We start from the raw sequence: 18713 nt of genomic DNA, 5'->3' as shown, positions 1-18713 counted from the left end.
ACCCATGAGATTATTTCAAACCAAACAAGGAAAAAAAAAATATAAATTAGGGACAAATATAAACATGCTGTAGTCCAAAAATTCACTGCTGGGGTATCCAGCTGGTGAGCATGGCATGAAGCACAGTGGCAAATTAAATACATATTCATCTTTCTGATTCTTTAGTAATGAATATAACATAGAAATGAAAGAAAAGTGGAGTTAGGACTGATTAGGAAGGATCAATGGTGGCTCAGTTCCAGCCCTTCCCACCTGTAGAGCTGGGACACACTTCCTCACCTCGAACGTTGGTTGTGAGGATGAATATGTCACTTGTCAAGTGTCTGGATATTTGGCTAATGAGCGATAGTCTTATCTACGATGAAACAGAGACTACATCCTGCCGCAATTCCTGGGCAGGCACCTTCTACCTTCACGGTGTTCTTCTGGACCTCATGCCATGTGACTTGGCTGAACAAGGAGAATGTATGGGCTACATTTTGTCCACCAGGGCACCATGTGCTCCACCTCATCCACTGAAGCACCACATGCTCCACATCGTCCATCCAAGCAACACGTGCTCCACTGAGGCACCATGTGCCACACTTCATTCATACAAGTACCATGTGCTCCACTGGTCCACCAAGGCCCCATGTACTTCACCTCATCCATCCAGGCACCATGTCCTCCACCTTGTCCATCCAGGCACCATGTGCCCCACCTCACCCATCCAAGCACCCTGTGATACACTGCTTCATTGAGACACCATGTACTTCACCTCATCAACTGAGGCACAATGTGTTCCACCTCATCCATCCAAGCAGCACGTGCTCCACCGCTTCATCAAGGCACCATGTGCTCCACCTCATCTATCCAAGCACCATGTCCTCCACTGCTCCATTGAGCCACCATGTGCTTCCTCATATCCATCTAGGCACCATATGCTTCAACTTGTCCACTGAGACACCATGTGCTTCCCCTTGCCCATCGAGGCACCATGTGCTTCACCTCTTCCATCCAAGAACCACGTGTTCCACCTCATCCATCCAAGTGCCACATGCTTCATTGCTTCATCAAGATCCCATGTGCTCCACCTCATCCATCCAAGTGCTATGTGCTCCACTGCTTCATCAAGACCCCATGTGCTCCACCTCATCCATCCAAGCACCACGTGCTCCACCTCGTCTGTCCATCCAAGCATGATGTTCTCCACTGCTTCATTGAGGCACCAAGAGACACCAGTCCCAAGGGCCACAGTCCAGCCTCTGCCTCTACATGGGTAGAGGAGGCCCACAGCCTGCCCACCAAAGCCAGGGACAGCCCTGCACAGCAGACTGGGGCCCAGCATGTGGATCTGCTGGTGCTCCGTGAACAGATGCCCACAGATGACCGTCAGCCACCTGCATCAGTGCAGTGGTCTGAATCCAGGAGGATCAGGAAGATGTCACTGTTGCTCTGCATCTTCTTCATCATAACTAGGTTTCTAGCACAATGGATTGGGGCTCTGGAGCTTCCCTGGGCTGTAGGCACCAGAGATCTGCTGCTGGAGGACATCAAGACGCCCAGTTCGCTCTCCCTAGCACGGCATGGGCTGCTGAAGGCAGACAGCAAAGGTGGCACTTGCAAGGACCGCAGCCCAGGGTCCTGCCATCCATGTCCTCACCCACTGATAAAGTCTTGCACCCATCTCTCAAAGGATGCTTTGTCCCCAAGCAACCCCGCAAGCACCCAAGGGTGGGTGCTTCGGCAGGAGCACAGCGTTTCACAAAGCTCCTTGATCCCCCCCGTGCCAGCCCTGCAAGAAAAAATGGTGCAAACGCTTCAAGACCTCCAGGAAAGTCACAACCGCGAAGCAACGGCACTTGCGTGACCATAAACCCAAACCCAACCGATCGCGTTCATCGTTTGCAGTCTAATTCATATTTACGTAAAATATTTTAATGCAAACACGCTATACCCATTAAATTACCACTCCCGCCTTGGAATTATTATTTATTTAACTATTTGTAACCACTCCTCCCTGCTACGTGCATCTGCCCCAAATCCCACCGCAGGCACCATCCCATCCCTCTCCACCGGGTTCCCACACACTTCAAACCGGCTTCTGAACGTGGACGAGGGAGTGGAAAAAGAGAGAAGCGTGAGGCAGACAAAGGTGAGCTGAGCCTCACATGCTTTTTGGTTTAACCCATAATCATCCCCTGGAGGCTGGGGTTGTCTGAGAGAGAATAAAAAGCCTTCTTCCCTTTGCTCTCCAGCCGGTTTCCCCCGTATCGGGCGAAGGCGGGCGAGGAAAGCAGCAGTTCCTGCTGGAAAGCAGACAAAGAGTCTGCTCAATTTCCTAAGAGAGGCGGCTGCACGCCAGAATCTGCCCGGCCACTCATAAAATACCCAACCGCGGTTGCGAAAAGGCTTCTCGCTTTTGTTTCTGGGGCTGGAACAGCGGCTTTGCAGACCGGTGGGAGATACTGGGCTCCTCCTCTAAATTTCTGTGTTCTCTTGAGAGATGGGGCGCTGGGCGAGGGCCTCTGTGAGGTCAGCGTGCCTGGGGGGGTTCTGGGGGCTTAATATTTTTGTAAGAAATCCAAAATAATTGGTAGTGTCTGCTTCTGGAAGTGGGGGAGCTGCAGTGCCTGGAAGGGTGGCTCTGGAGTGCAACTGGTTTCCATGGGATGCTACTGGGACCAGTCTCCCCTGGCTTCCACGGCCCTAAAAACTGGTCTTTATTTTAGAGCATCATAAACCCTATGGGGTGGCACGCAACGGTGGCTGAGAGGGCAAAGAAGCCCCAAAACTGCAGCGGTGCTTCATCATGCAAAGAACCAGCTTGGTCCTCCTAAACATCAATGGATGAAAACACATGTGGTGCAGACCACTAGGAGCAAAACAGAGAGATGGGATTCACGGACCCACAAATATTTGGGTTTATTATCTGCTTTCGGAGATCACCTGGGTTGCTGAGAAGATCAAGTGCTTACTTGGTACTCTCAGGGCTGCCCACACCATGAGCAGGACTGAAGAACCTGCCCCACCGTCCCTTATCACCAAACCACGCAGGTTCATTTGTGTTCGTAGAGTTCCCCCTGGGAGAAGGAGTGGAGGGAGCCCAGCGTGCACATTACCCTTTCCAGCTCCAACTATATTTCCCCTGCAAGGCACAGGACTAATTATTGTGTATGATATCGCTTGCAAAATGACACATAAGCAACGCTTTCCACAAACTACCTCTTCGCACGCAGTGTCTTCTGATGCTTGGGTGATGACTGCGGTGTGAAAGCACAGAAAGCTTGAAAATATCCACCCATGGAGAGGCTGGGAAGTCTCTGAGACCCAGCAAAAGCTGGGCTGGTTGTAGTCCATGTGTCACTTGCCCCGGCTCCCCGATGGGCATCTCAGGTTGATCCATCCAGGTAGCAACATGCGTGGACATCTAAACAGCCTCAGGTGTGAAGCTCCAGCCTCGCAGCCGCCCTGCAGTCCCTGCCCACAGGTCTGCTCTTCATCTGATGTGTAGGTCACAAGGTGGTGTCTGTTGGTATTCACCCCGGGGAGAGTGGAGCACAACCGCAGAGGAACCAACACGTTGTGAACACAGCATCCCGGTGTAGCAGCCAGCTCGCCGGTGTGAAACAAGGCAGCGGGTGAAAGCGGAGACACATTTTGATGAGGAACAAGGCAAAAAAACAGCCACTTGAGCCACTTGGAGCTTAAGCAGAATGAACTTGAGCTTGAAAGGGTGCAGGAGAGATGGTGCTTCCCAGTCCCACAGGAGCCCTTGGGAAGGGCCACGGTGGACTTTTGTCCTCAAAAAGATGGATATAATCCAGCTCTGCAGTCTGCGTTGTCATGGAGACCTCCTTATAAAGGGGCTTAGAAAGAAGATGGGGACACTTTTGAGCAGGGCTTCTTGTGATACGACAAAGGGTGATGGTTTTAAACTAGAAGAGGGGACAATCAGATTAGGCATAAGGACGGAATTGTTGTCCCTGAGGGTGGTGAGAGCCTGGCCCAGGTTGGGCAGAGAGGTGGTGGCTGAACCATCCCTGGAGACATCCCAGGCCAGGCTGGACGGGGCTCTGAGCAACCTGAGCTGGTGAAGATGTCCCTGTCATGGCAGGGGGGGCACTGGGGGAGCTGGGAACGTCCCTTCAACCCAAACTACTCTATGATTCTAAGGTTCTGTGGTCATCCTCCTGGGAGCACAAGTCAGTTCTGCTGCACTTTCACAGGCTCTCCTCAGAAATACATAAATAGCAATTTTCTGCTTTTCCAGTGGCCCCTTATCGACCTCCTGCCACAAGCGTTCAAGGGAGATGTCAGAGATAAGATCCATGGGGTTGCTCGGCTGCTCGGCATGGGGAGCGTCACGCACCTCTTGGAGCTCCAAGCAATTGCTACAACTCCACTTTTCTTACTGTCAGAAGGCACCGGGTGGTGAAAACACCCAGGACTGAGGAAAATGCCAAGTACAAACAAGGGTGTGGGGGATAATTACCAAACACTCCACCGGCAAGGCCAGTTGCAGGATTTCTGCAGTCTGATCCCATTACAGGTATCAGCTCCTCAACCCAGGACACGAGAAGGTCAGTTGGGCTGATCCTGCAGCCACCGGCAACCTGGGCCAGTGCCACTCTGTATAAAGGGTACAAAGTCTGGACATACCCTGGCAACCAGGGAAATCAGGTGAGACCTTCCCCTAGAGAAGACACAAACGAGCATTTTGAAACAGAAGCCCTTTAGAAGTTCACAGGCATCTCTTTCGCTCACCCATTTAATGCTGAGGTTGCCCAAACACAAAGTTTTGGGGAAAACCTTTCCCTTATGGACCTGCCTGTGTTGATCTTCACATAAGGGACAGGCTCTACCATGCTCCAAAATCTTATTTTTTGAGCTCTGAAAACCCAGCTGAGCTGGGAGAGGCAGGGTGCATTGAGCCGCATCCACCAGCAATGGTGCTTCCCTCCACATTGCCTTCTGCTCATGCCTTTCTGGAGATCTGCTGAAGTCTTCAACCCCACTGAGGATGCACAAGGTGCCACCAAGCCATGCATCTCATGGAGGGGTCCCTCTCCCCAGTTATCTGACTGGGGTGGCCTGGTTAGGGACTTGGTTTAGTGACAGCGTGGGGTTAATGGTTGGACTCGATGATCTTGAGGGTCTTTCCCAACCAAAATGATTCTATGATGATAGCAACTCACGCTGCTCTATTAGGAAGAAGCCACCAACATGGGTCACTGCTGGTCCCACACAGAGGTGGCACAAGGTGGGAAGGAGCTCCCCAGTGTATTTTGGACAACATGAAGGAGTTTGTTCGGTAGAAGCTGCTCCTTTTGCAGTGACGTGCTGCTCTCAGCTGAGGAAGAGATTTCTATTCTCCTATTACTCAACCAGGACTCCCTGGGAGGGTGGTAGGAAGAGATTAGATTGTTTACAGCATTGAATAAACCAAAATGTTGGTTATCCTCGTCGTCAGGCTCCTGAGGAATTCAGAGATATTTAACAGCGAATGGAATTAAGGCCAGAGGAACAAAACCTCATACTCAGTTGTGGGAAACTCCTCCCACTCCTTTCCATGTAGAAAAGGGAAACCATGAAACACGACTCCCCCTCCCCGGATTTGGAAGAGCAGAAGGGATTCCTGCAAGATGGAAACCATTAAGAGGCAATTACTGGAGACAATGATGAAGAAAATCTGGTCACTCATCAACTCAGACGCTGCAATCCAACAGTAGCTTGGTAGTTATACAACCCCTGGCTGGAGGTGGACCTTCAGGACCTGAAGGTGGGTGAGACAGACGGACAGAGCCACCCAGTCTGTGCTCACAGGGCGACCGAGCCACCCAGACGGCCGGCTTCATCCTGCCTGGCCGAAGCCATAATAACCCTGGGAGAGAGAGGAGGATGTGATCTCATCCCAAGGGTCCCGAGGAGAAGACAAAAGATGGAAAGAACCAGCGGCGAGACCATCGCGCTTGATTGTGACGGGCTCCACCCTGGCTCTCCGGACGCTCTCGGGCTTTCCTGGCTCAGAGGAGAGAAGGCAACGGCAGGGAGACGCAAATAGTTGTGTTTACATCCCATTGAAAAGAGTTTTTGGGAACTAACAATGCCTGGTAGGGAGGGTGAAGGAGAAAAACAAAGCCACGCGAGGAGGAGGGACCATCCTGTGAGATGGTATCTAAGCTTCGTTTCTTCGTCTGCCCTAATTGTTTCTGCTGCCTTCTCTATGGGTCCCTGAGAAACGAGGGTGGCATTTCCCCTCCCTTATTTAAAATATGCCATTCCGCTTTTATTGCTGGGATTAAACGAGTCCCGTAGCTTTCCAAGAATATATATTCTTGCACATAAAACACTCAACAGAGCTTCTGGGCTCAAAGGCATTGCGCAACCCTCCTCTTTTTGGTCTGTCCTCATCTGCTCCCAAATAAAACCCCCTTTCCTTCACCTTAACCCTGTCCTTTGACCAAAATGATGCTGATTAAAGGGATTTTTCCCCCATACAAGCTGCATTCACAAGAGGGATTTTACCAGCACAGCTACAGGGGGTCTTATTTCCCCCCGCTCTTCCATGTCTTCAGTCCTCCTCTTCAGGATTCCCACCACATTTCCCCACTTTTTTGTTCTCCCTGCTTCTCCTTCCTCCCCATGTCCCTCAGTCTCCTCTTCTCCTACCTTCCCTGACATCCCTTCCCTCCCATCCCTCATCCCTCCTCCATCCTTTTCCCCCTACAAACCACTTTCCAGTTCGTCCCAGTCTCACCAAACCAAACCACTGATTTCTTTTTGCAGAATGAGATATGGAGAGCAGAAGGGGGCTTTTACGAGGAAATAAATCCCCTTCTTCATAAAGAACTTATTTTCTCTGGTCAGATCTGGCCTCACAGAGGTACCTGGATGGAAGGGTGGTGTGGGATCAGGATCAGGATTTGGGTGGTAAAACCCTGTCCCAAGTTGGGCAGAGAGGTGGTGGCTGAAGCATCCCTGGAGACATCCCAGGCCAGGCTGGACGGGGCTCTGAGCAACCTGAGCTGGTGAAGATGTCCCTGCTCATGGCAGTGGTGGCACTGGGGGAGCTGGGAAGGTCCCTTCAATCCAAACCATTGAATAATTTTATGATTCTGTGATCTGGCTCCGTTGCTCATTCAACAAAATAAAAATTCTAGAAGAATTAGGAGAATAATCTTAAAAATCCTAGCGTCTCATTATACTCTCAAAGACCATTTTTGCCTCAAAAAGGCTGACGCTTTTTAAAAAGGGAGAGTGATTAAAAAAAAACCAAGGCAAGACCCGCGTTAGAAGATACAATTTTCCTTTCCAAACAGCACCACCCTCCCTGCTCCTCCGAGTGCAGCTGGGACGGTTTTTCCTCTCTCTTCCTCCGAAGGAGACAGTAAAAAGGCAGTGCCCTCTTGAAGTTCAGACGTTAATTACCCTGCTCGAATAGTTTTGCTAAATTACACAGCATGGCCCCAGGAGATAACAGGCGCTAAGAGAAGGGAGGGGAGTGGATACCCGTCTACGCACTGCGCTGCAGACTCAGACGTGGGGGAAAGGCAATGAGACGGGGAGTACTTATCCTCCACCACCCCGAGGCTTTGCAGGGAGCAGGGAAGCCGTGGGAACGTGCCAAGATTTTAAACGATGCTGAAATGGGACCGGCTCTGCCAACCAGACTGGAGGTAAGGAGACAATTCCTGCACGGAGAACGAATGTCCTGCCCGCTGCCAGGGCTGGTTCACCGCTCCCGGGCGCTGCCGTCTGTCCACACCATTGGTAAAAAGACCATAAAAACATTTGTCTTGGGTCTGGTGAATGCCCACATAGCGTAGAATCATAGAATCATGTTGGTTGGAAGAGACCCTCAAGATGCTCAGGGTGATGTCCCCAGGGGCAGCCTCAGCAGCTATAACCCCCCAAACTGGAGGGACCTTCTGAGGAGCAGCTGAGGGACCTGGGGGGTTCAGCTGGAGAACAGGAGCTGAGGGGAGACAGGGACACAAAGAAACGGCCTCAAGTTGCACCAGGGGAGGTTGAGGTTGGATGTGGGGAACAATTTCATCCCCAAAGGGCTGTGGGGCATTGGAACAGGCTGCCCAGGGCAGTGCTGGAGTCACCATCCCTGGAGGGGCTGAAAATACAGAGATGAGGTTCTCAGGGACATGGGTGGGTTAGTGGTTGGACTTGATGATCTTGAGGGTCTCTTCCAACCAAAGTGATTCGATGATTCTGTGACCTCCGTGAATTGGTCCTGCAGCCACAGCCTCCTGCACGATGGAGTTCTGCCGTTTAATTAGCCTCTCTGATGAGCTGCTTCTCGAGGTTTGCTCTGAACCTGCCCTAACAGCCCTGTGCGATGCACCCATGGGCGCTGAAAGTGGGATGGTGCCACAGCAAGGCTGCTCCCTGTCACCTCTGGAATCCAGTCACCTTGTATCCATGACAGGACATGATGAAGTGGACAACCAGGTGGGTAAAAAGACTGGTTGGATGGTTGGACTCACAGAGTTGTAGCTATTGGGTTATTGGTGAGGAGAACTGATGTCTCTATCCTGGGACCTGCACCCTTATCCATGAGGTGGAGGAGGTGAGGAGTGCGCCCTTGAGATGTCTGCACATGACATCAAATTGGGGGGACCACTCAACAGGGTTGCCCTTGTGGGACCCCAATCAGCAAGGTGCCTTGAGGAGACCACAGTGACATCACTACTTGGCATCTTCTCGAGCTTTAGGTCCCGCAAGCCAGTTTTTCCACCTCCTCGCTCTGCTGCCGGAGGCAACTGCTCAGGTTACCTGGCTGTAAAGCCGGGTCTGACAGCTGAATGGCGTCATAAAAACAAACAAATGCATCCAAAGCACCACTCGACACCAACCACCTTGGCTGGAAGTGGCTCCTCCTGGCAGAGGGATGTCAGGAAGGTGGCAGCTCCCAGGCCCAGAGGCACCTCCTGGGTTGGTGTCCCAACAACATCCGATGAGGATGAGATCAAGACACATGAGGAGTCAAAGCTCCCTGACACCACTCGTATGTCCCGGCTTCTGCAGAGCATGACCACGGCTCCGAATTGACTACGATCCTTCCTTCCCTGTAGACCTGAACCATCACCAAGAGGTGGGCCAGGTCCCTCAGGACTCAGTCCTAAGTGAATCATATGTTCACAGAATCATTTTGGTTGAAGGAGACCCTCAAGATCTTCGAGTCCAACCACTAACCCAACACTGACACTAACCCATGTCCCTGAGAACCTAATCTCTGCACCTGTTCAACCATTCCAGGGACAGTGACTCCACCACTGGCCTGGGAAGCCTGTTCCAAGACCTGACAATACTTCTCCATCCCAGAAGCACCAGAGGATGAAGCTGGGTTGGCCCATGCCATGGGTTGGTTGGCCCATGCCAACCCCGTTGCAGCCATGGGCAGCACAGACCTGGATGAAGACCAGCCAGCTCCAACCATGCTTAGGAAAGAGACAGAAAAAGCAAAAGCGGTGATAGTCGGTGAAAAATAGGTGGGAAATAGTATTATCTAGTATCTCAACATCTTCAGTAGACACAGGGCACTTGTTGCACCAGGCTCTGGAGTGCTCCTGCCCCACTGATAGTTCAACTGACATTTGGTGGTCCTTGGTCTTATTCCATTTTTCACATCTTGCTGACTCTGCTGAAGGCCACTGAAAAGAAGAAATATGGCCAGGCTGCAAGAACAAAAGTCCCTTGGTTGTTCTCCTGGTTTAAGCTGGTCTGGGGGCCGTGCAGCATGAAGTATTGTTGGAGCAGGGATGAATGTGGTCCTTGGTGTTTGGGCATGGGCTTTGCAGATGGATGGATGGCAACATGTTCACTGCCCATCATACTGGAGGAGCAGAAGATGTACAGGGTCAATTTTGGTGTGGTTTTGCGAAATAAAGTGAGGCCGGAGTTGAGCACACTGTAGGACCAGGAGGAGACACCGAGACCATCTTCAATGTTGATCTTTGGGCTGGGCTTGGACACCACATTTCCCTTCTCCAACTTCAACCCTGCACTATTCCAAGCAGAAAAAATGTGTTTCCACCTCAATCACCACCCAAACTTGTCGTGTTCCACCAAACCATTTTAGCAAGAGCTGGTCCCACCTTTTACTTCTCTCAGCGAACCACCTCTTTGCCTAAAATCCCAACGTTGACCCCAACAGACCTCGTTGTGAAGACACTCTCTGCCTGCACAAATCTCACCCCAAGCCCTCAGAATGGTTTTGGCAATTAAACTTTTTGATTCTTTGGGGATCTAGCTCCTGGGAGAGGCAGTCACCATGTCAGATGTGGTGGTAGAACCTTCCTTCTCCCCACACCCTGTTCTCTAGCAGGACACTCAGGTGACGGGTGCAGAGGAGGATGCAGCAGATCCCCCTGGGATGGGGGCTTGGTGTGGACCACATTTGTGCCAAGAGGCACAGCCATTCCCTTGGCTCACAAAACACTGCCAGGTGAGGTGGCAGCTCTGACCTGAGTTTCCTTCGCCGTGATTAAGCACCTGTTGCCATGGCTGACATCAAAACGCAGCGGTTTCTGCCCGCGTCCCCAAGGACGGTGATGAACATTGGTTCGATTAACCAGCAAACCTCAGCATTTATCACTCCAGCCTCGCCTGAAATGAACTTCTCTTTTGATTTTTTTTCTTTTCTTTTATTTTTTTCCCAGCCCACAAAACCAACACATCCACAACGCTCAATAAATAACACCGGTGTCGTCACACGACGCTCCAGCAACGTCCCCAGGTCCTCCTCACCGGGCCGTCCCCCGCACTGATGTTCTCGCTGCTCCCTCCCACCCTGCCCAGCTCCACAATTAATGATAGTGTTAATAAGCTTTTACTGAAGGGGAAGGGAAAAGGAAAGGAGCTGGACGGAGGGAGCTTTACAGGGGGAAGGGAAGAGATGTTCCCGCCTCAGTCATCTGGCAACTTTCCTCTTCCTCCTGCTCACTCCCTTGCTGACCTTTGGCTCAGTCTGCCAAAGTTCTAAAGGAAAAGGGAAAAAAGGGAAAAAAAAGAGACAGAGAAACTAAAAAGCAAGAGGAGCTCAAAGGACAGGCAGAGGGAGAGATGTTATCTCGCCTCTGGTAATGATTTATCGTCAAACGATGGGTGGATGGGGCAGAGAGAGTGTGTGGAGGGGACTGGTCTGAGGAGGAAGGAGCGAGGAGCGAGGGGCTGGGATTGTACACGGGGTTGTACGTGTTGATTAGCAGGAAGGAGAAGAAACCACGATGAGTACTACTACAGCCTGAAAAACCCATCCTGAGGCAAGGGGAGGAATTCCCGTGGTTGCCGGCTGGTCCCAAACTGTCTGGGCCATGGGGATGTCCTCTCCTGCCCTGGGCCACCATGTGTTTCAGGAAGTTCACCAAGGGATGAGCGTCTGGTAGTCACAGAAAGTTTCCCCCATCTCATGGAGCACCCTGAGCAAACTCATTGACACATAGTTTGGGTTGGAAGGGACCTTTAAAGGTCATCTAGTCCAACTCCCTGCAATGAGACCTGTCTTCTCCAAGGTGTGGATGGAAGAGCTCACCACCACCTCCTCAGCTGCATCTCCAGCCTGGCTTTGGCTCTACCAACCACCTCAGAGCCTGGAACACATCACTGATGATAAACAGGAGGTTTTGTTGTCCTGGGTTGGCCCCGTGTGTCAGGATTAACTGACGGTGGCAAAAAAATGTCAGCAAGACGAAAACCCATCCCAGAGCCATGGAAGAGGAACGGCGTGAGTCAGGGTCCACCTCTTCGGGCCAGGAGATGTGGAAGACTCAGGCTCACCCATGTCAGCCAAGCTAAAAGTCTTCTTCTCTGACAAGGGACAGCCCCGGGACAGAGCAGTCCTGCTAAGGAGCCAATTTATGCATGATGTCTTGATATAATTAGTAAAGGCTTTCTAAGGAGCTGCCCTATAGCAAAAAATATCCCCAATGCGTGAAATTCATGTCTTTCCGTGCGCGTCTAGATCGCCATCGTGTCCCCACACACCAGCAAGGTGACCAGAGGGACTGTGATGACACGGCGAGGGCAGACAGGAGTGGGCAGGGAACAATCCCGGCAGAATCAGGGCTGGGCTGTGTCACAACGGTGATGGGAAGCGGAGGGGAATGGGGACTTTGCCAGATGCCAAGGTCTTCCCCAGAAGGTGACACATACCACTGTGGTCTGAGATTTTGGGGAAGTTTAGGCTATTCTTAGCATCCCTCATCCACCTCTGGATCTGTGTGCCTTGTCACGACGCCTGGACTCTTTCTCACTGCTACAGTCACCGTCTGGGAACCCTCCCCACAATATTAAAGTGTTTATGATGTGTTTGTGTTCAGAGAAAACTTCCCACGCGTGTAAAAAAGCCATCGCCGGCAGTTTCTTTACCCTTCACTTGCTCCAGGTCTAGCAGAGAAAACTGATTTTACAGCGAGTTATTTACGGCCCGACAGAGGCACCAGTGACAATGTGAGATTCACAGCTCCAACCCTAAGCAACAACGCAGATTTTTCAGAAAGTCTTCTACAGACAGCAGCAGGAGACTAAACCGTCTTTAAAGCAGGATGGGGCAAAGCCTTCTCCTGCTCTTTTGAACATTAACGCTTGAGTTGCTTTTTCTGTTTGTCCTCACTGAGGTTTTTGCCATCACCCCGAACCATGGGGAGCTCAGGTTCTGAAATGTCCTCAGTCCTGGTGACAGGGCTGGGTTTCTGCTGCACTAAGCAGGAACTAAGGACATACGGGACCTCACTTCTTTCCCCTTTTCCTCCCCTCACCTATTCAGGTGGCTTTGCTTGCTTTTAAGAAGCTTTTTAAGCCCCTTCAGTTGGGATTTGCAAACTCAAGCATTGGCTTTGTAGTCCTAGCTGTGGGGCTTTGCAAAGCCTTGGACAACGGGGTCCTGCTCGGAGCACGTACTTTCAATAAGCAGAAACACAATATGCAGGAAAAGCCAAGCATCCCCGCAGACTTCGGTACTTTGGGGGTGAAAATTGGTGATGCTGGCAAAGGAAACCTCTAGGAATCATCAAGCAAACATCTACAAATCGTGGGCACGTCAGCACGGCAACGCAACGGCTTGACCTGCAAGGTGGAGAAGGACAGACTCCAAAGGGCATTTACCTCCCTGAGGCAGGTATAAATGGGACAGACGAGGACTCGGAAAGGTTCTCCGGTGCTGCTCCTCATGGTGCCGAAGACTTCGCAGAGGAAGGTGATGAACCCCAGCCAACGTTCCACATCCCGCTGCTGCAACTCCTCCCGCATGGTGAAATCCTTCTGCAAGAGGGACGAGAGACAAGAGCCTGCATCAGCGAAACCGCGTGGCCACGGGAGAGGCAACGGCCATCTAGAGAAAGAATTAGGAGGAAATTGAAACTGAGGGTGGGGGGGAGAGGCAGACAGACAGACTGACTCTTTAGTAACAACGGGGAGATTACTCAACGCACGCCGAGCGGCTGGAATTTCAACACAGCAAAGCCACCAGAAAGCAGGTACTGTAGAAATATCACCAAGCCCTTGCAATAACTGTCACGGCTTGCGCTAGAGACGGCGTCCCCCGTGCCCTGCCCTCCCCCTCGGATGCATGCAGGGACTCTTTGCCATCTGCACAACCAAGACGGAATAGAAACAAGAACAGAGAAGTCAAACAAAACGCAGAAGGAACGCAAAGAATGCTGGTGGCCGTGTTGAGCTTGGTGGCCCAGGTGGACCTGTCCAGATCATTCACCCCAGTATATTCAATATATATCCAGTATATTTTTTTACACTGAGGGTGGTGAGAGCCTGTCCCAGGTTGGGCAGAGAGGTGGTGGCTGAACCATCCCTGGAGACATCCCAGGCCAGGCTGGACGGGGCTCTGAGCAACCTGAGCTGGTGAAGATGTCCCTGTCATGGCAGGGGTGGCACTGGGTGAGTTTGGAAGGTCCCTTCAACCCAAACCACTTGATGATTCCATGGTTCTGTGTCTTGCTGGGGCTATACTAATGGTCTGGTTGCTCCCTGGGGTCTCATGAGATTATGGCAGAGCCTGGTTGACTGCCCAACCTGAAGATCAGGGCAGCCCAGGCCTGGCATTAAAAGGTCACCTTGCTCCTCAGCTGGTGGTTGCCATGACCAAGGATTATTCGAATGACGTGATTTATGGAGCAACATAAGGAGGAAGTGTGAAGGGAGATAACCACCTCCTCATCGGTCCTCCAGCCAGGGAGAAAAAAAAGGGGTTTGCCTGAAGGGAGAGATGAAAAGCAAATAAAAACCTTTCTAGAGGGTGGCATGAGATAGCGAATCGTACTCAGAGCCCAAAGGGTTTCCCTGGGCTCTTAGCAATGGTGTGGAGCTTCTTGCAAGTTGTCCCACGCGACTTGGCTTGTCTGTCTCCATAGTGACCTTTCCTCGGTATTAAAAACCAGCAGACACCAAGTAGGGGAAAATGAGAAAACAGGACAAGTTCGTTCTCAACACCGCGTGTTCCCGGTGCAGGCTGCACAACATTTGAAACCCAGTGACTAAATCAATTATCTTCTGTATCTTGTTCATCTCGGTTTATTCCTATCGCCTGAGACAAAGGGCTTTTGCTGCTGCAAACGCTCCAACCCATGGATGCACCTTGCAAATCCTGGGAGATATAGAAACCATCGCACCAAAGTGCGTTCTCATGGCCCTGGACAACACATTGGAGATTTTTCTTTTGAAAAGAAAAGGTAAGTAAAGCAGCTGCTAAAGAAACCCAGGCCAAAGCACAAAGCTTATTTTCCTGACACAACCATAGAAGATGCAAGACAGGAGTTATTTATATGTTTCATTACAAAAGGAAAAAAAAAATCCATTTGCATATGCAGGAAAAAGACTTGTAAAATAACCGAGGCACTTACTAACCGAACAGCGGTGACTAATTCCTCTCTACACCCATTTCTATAAGACAATTGTCCAACTGTGTCTGCGACTCCCAAGTCAACCTTGCAGCCAAATCCTGCTGGGTCTTTGCAGAATCTCCAGGGGAGTTTGCAGAGTTTGTCCTTTCGATGTCCAGCCGGTGATGGAGGAGACAGTGATTTGTCAGCTCAGGTTACCACCCCAGGGTTACCAAATTACTTGTTCTGGGGATTTCACTTGTAAAATAATAATAATAATAATAATAATAATAATAATAATAATAATAATAATAATAATAACAACAACAACAACAACAACAACAACAATTATAATAATAATAGTCTAAATGTCCTCCCGACTCTTGAGCAATTAAAAAAAAATCATATGAGAGTACCCCACACCCTTCGTTCGCACCAGGGACCTCCTGGCCTCCTCCAACCATAAGGTCACCAACCTCGGCCCTGGGACAAAAAGCACCTTTTGAACCCTGGAGCTCTTCCTTGATGCCCCAAGACTTCTCCATCCCCTGGCACTGGGATGTCTCCTGCATCTCACGCAGTTCTCCAGCCCCCAAGCCATCCTGCTCCTCCTACACTGGATGCCCACCAGCATCTCCCTTGTCCTGCCTGGGAAGGTCTACACTGATGTTCCGGGCAGCTTTGGCCTTTAATGTGGTCTTCAGACAGCAGGTTTGATCAGAATCACAACACAACACAACAAGCCAACATGAACGTCTCCTATGCAGAGATGTCCCACCTCCCTTGAGGTGTTCATGTTTGTGGAGGTCCCTGCTGTCATCTCTGATTGTCCAGAGAGGCGGTGGATGCCCCATCCCTGCAGACATCCCAGGCCAGGCTGGACGGGGCTCTGAGCAACCTGAGCTGGTGAAGATGTCCCTGCTCATGGCAGGGGTAGGACTGGGGGAGCTTGGAAGGTCCCATCCAACCCAAACCATCCTGTGATTCTATTCTATGATCTAAGTAATTCAGTCAGTGGAGTTACAAGCGTGATCCACCTGGCTGCATGTCAACTGTGCCCCCAGCAGGACCTGTGACCCATCACGCTGGGCATAGAGAACATGGACAACAACTCAATGGTTTTTCCAAAGTGTGTGCAACCAAAACGGATGAACCAGACCAACAGCATGGGAGAGGTGAAGATCTGGCCAGCTGTGAGGAGCAGCAGAGGACAAAATCCATGTCCCACATGCCTGGAGCACATCGATGGAGCCATGCCCTGGCCCACAGACCTCCACCCACTGAGGAGAAGCCTTGAGGAGGCTGAAGAGCCCTGAAACCAGGCGGCCAGGTCACTGCCCTGCCCAGTGAACTTTATTTGCTCTGGAAATGCCTCATGGAGTTATATAAAAATAACCCGTGGACTGGCTTACCCCATGCTTAGGTGGTGATGTCAGGGCAGCGAGCAAATTATCTTTCATCAGTTTGGCTGTATTTTTAAACAGGAATTGTACTACTAATTTGGGGGTGCCCTGGCTTGGAAATAATCTGGGCGCATTGACTGGATGACCTTCCCTCAGCGCCTCTAGTTTAAAATAAAATGTATTTATACCAGGTAGCAGGGTTGACCTCCCTTCTCTGCCTGGTTTGGGAGAAGAGTTTATTGGGAAATCATGCGGCAATTGGGGGGATGCCAAGGGGACCTCCAAAGAGGTCTCATATGGCACAAGTTGGACTTGATGATCCTTGTGGGTCCCTTCCAGCTCAGGACATTCTATGATTTTAATTTTGGGGCACAAACCTGGAGGTTAAGCACATTCATCACATTGGGTCTCACCATGCGTGATGGGTAGGTCAGGGGTGGCCTGTGTTCACGCTAGTTGAAGATGTCCCTGCTCATGCTGGGGAGCTGGACTAGATGACCTTTGAGGGTCCCTTCCAACCCAAACTATTGTATGATTCTATGACAGAGATGAGCCACGGCTCAGCCCAGCCTCTGACATCCCCCACTGGACAACTTCTACCCTTGGCTGAAGCTCCTGCCAGCAACAGGAACAGAAAAAATGTCTTTATTTTGGGGCTCTCCACCCTTGCACCCAAGTGAAAGCTCATTCTTCATCTCAGTGCAGATGTAGCTCATGCAACGCTGTCCTTTCTTGGCCCAGAGGTGAGACCTCTCCAAGACCAGGACCAAGCTAGAAGAGCCAAGAAGACTTGGCCAGTCCATAATAGAGGAGGAAAATCCATCCTCTACCAGTTTTGGTGGGGCAGTGGAGTCAAGAGGGATAAACAGCAGAATTTTGCCATCGGGTCCAAGCTTTCGCTCCAGCCCCAACAGCTGCAGCCCAAAATTCATCCCTTGGGAGTTCAACATATTTTTCCCCAGATCTGGGCCCACCAACTCTGTCAGCAGCAAAGAGGGCAACAGTTTAGCGTGGACTGAAAATGAGGGTTAATTTAAGCATCGCCACCTTCTGATGGAAAATAAAATTAAAAAAAGAGAGACATTTGGGCTTGTTGCTCTGTAAACACTGGGCTCTTCCTCTGGCAGCTCAGCTGTTTACTCAGTCATTGTCAAGGAGGCAGGAAATACTGAGTCAGAAATACTGCGTAAAAAGAAACATATAACGCTTAGATATCAGCGCTTGGCGCGATATAAAAAGTGGAGAGAGGCTGTGCTAAATACTTGGTGTTGCTGGCAATGTGCTACAAAAGGTTTGAGCCTTAAATGGCTCTTTGGAAAGGGCCTGAGACAAGTAAAACAGGGTTGGAGGAGGGAGGTGGTGGGAAGAGGTTGGGACAGTGTCCATCCTGTGTCACATACCCTCTGCCTGGTCGCTCCTCAAACCCTCCTAGAAAGGGCTTCAATAAATGACTTTTTGCACATTATTCCCTGTTTATAATTTAAATAATACTTGTATTAAAGTGCTGGCTTCGAGGAGGAGTGTAGCTTTGCTTTCTGGGGAGTACAACCCAGTGAGATGAGTAGTTTATGGTGCCGACATGCAGAAGAAGCTCAGAAAGTCCTGGAGAAACCTGTGGCAGCACCAAAGACTGATGGAACACCTCTATCCATGGATGCTCAGGTCTCACCTAGCACCTCTAAGACAGAGCTATCACCCACTGCATTATCGGGAACATCTCACCCAGATGGACACCACCATACAAGCTCCTTTGTTGTGCTAATCCATGCACGAGAGACATGAAGTGGAATTTCTTCCATGGGCTCTGCCCTTTCTGCAACCACCTGCAGCAACACTCCTGGCCAATCTGCCAGCACCCTGCTGACACTCCTCGAGGACTCAACCATACTGAGATGCCACCAAACCATCCCTGCCTGTGCTACTGCCAGTAGCATGGAGGCTGTTGGTCTCTTCTCCCAAGTAAAAAGTGACAGGACGAGAGGAAACGGCCTCAAGTTGCTCCAGGGGAGGTTGAGGTTGGATGTGGGGAACAATTTCTTCCCCAAAGGGCTGTGGGGCATTGGAACAGGCTGCCCAGGGCAGTGCTGGAGTCACCATCCCTGGAGGGGTTGGAAATACACACAGATGAGGTTTTCAGGGACATGAGGCAGTGCCAGGGTGCATTATGGTTGGACTCAATGATCTTGAGGGTCTTTGCCAATAATTCTACGATTCTATAAGACAAAGCAGAGTAAAACGATGGCAGAAAACCTGCTTTGAGCCAACAGCTTCCACGCAGAGCTGGGCAACCACAGCACAAGAGATTGAAATGTATTATTTCCAATCCTGCGTGGGCTCCCATCACCTCCGCACCCCAATTTCCCAGCTGGCAGACAGGAACAATTTACTCATCTTCCTCTGCAAAGAGCTTTGGGGTATGTGACTGAGACATGCAAATCCCAGCAATTATTATTACTCCAACAAAGGGGCTATTGACATTTAA

General features: G+C 50.7%; 1 protein-coding gene across 4 annotated transcripts in view; it reads right to left on the bottom strand.

Annotated features, from left to right (window-relative positions):
• The window catches only part of LOC136115181 (CBP80/20-dependent translation initiation factor), a 148038-nt gene that overhangs the window by 8484 nt on the left and 120841 nt on the right, over nt 1-18713 (bottom strand). For all 4 annotated transcript variants that reach the window (XM_065861124.2, XM_065861125.2, XM_065861126.2 and 1 more), the window contains one exon: nt 13099-13254. In XM_065861124.2, the coding sequence (XP_065717196.1) occupies nt 13099-13254 (156 nt within the window). The remainder of the gene's footprint in view (nt 1-13098; nt 13255-18713) is intronic.

Source organism: Patagioenas fasciata, chromosome Z (genome assembly GCF_037038585.1).
Source record: "Patagioenas fasciata isolate bPatFas1 chromosome Z, bPatFas1.hap1, whole genome shotgun sequence".
In the NCBI taxonomy this organism is placed as follows: domain Eukaryota; kingdom Metazoa; phylum Chordata; class Aves; order Columbiformes; family Columbidae; genus Patagioenas; species Patagioenas fasciata.
This window is presented reverse-complemented; position numbering and strand designations above follow the sequence as displayed.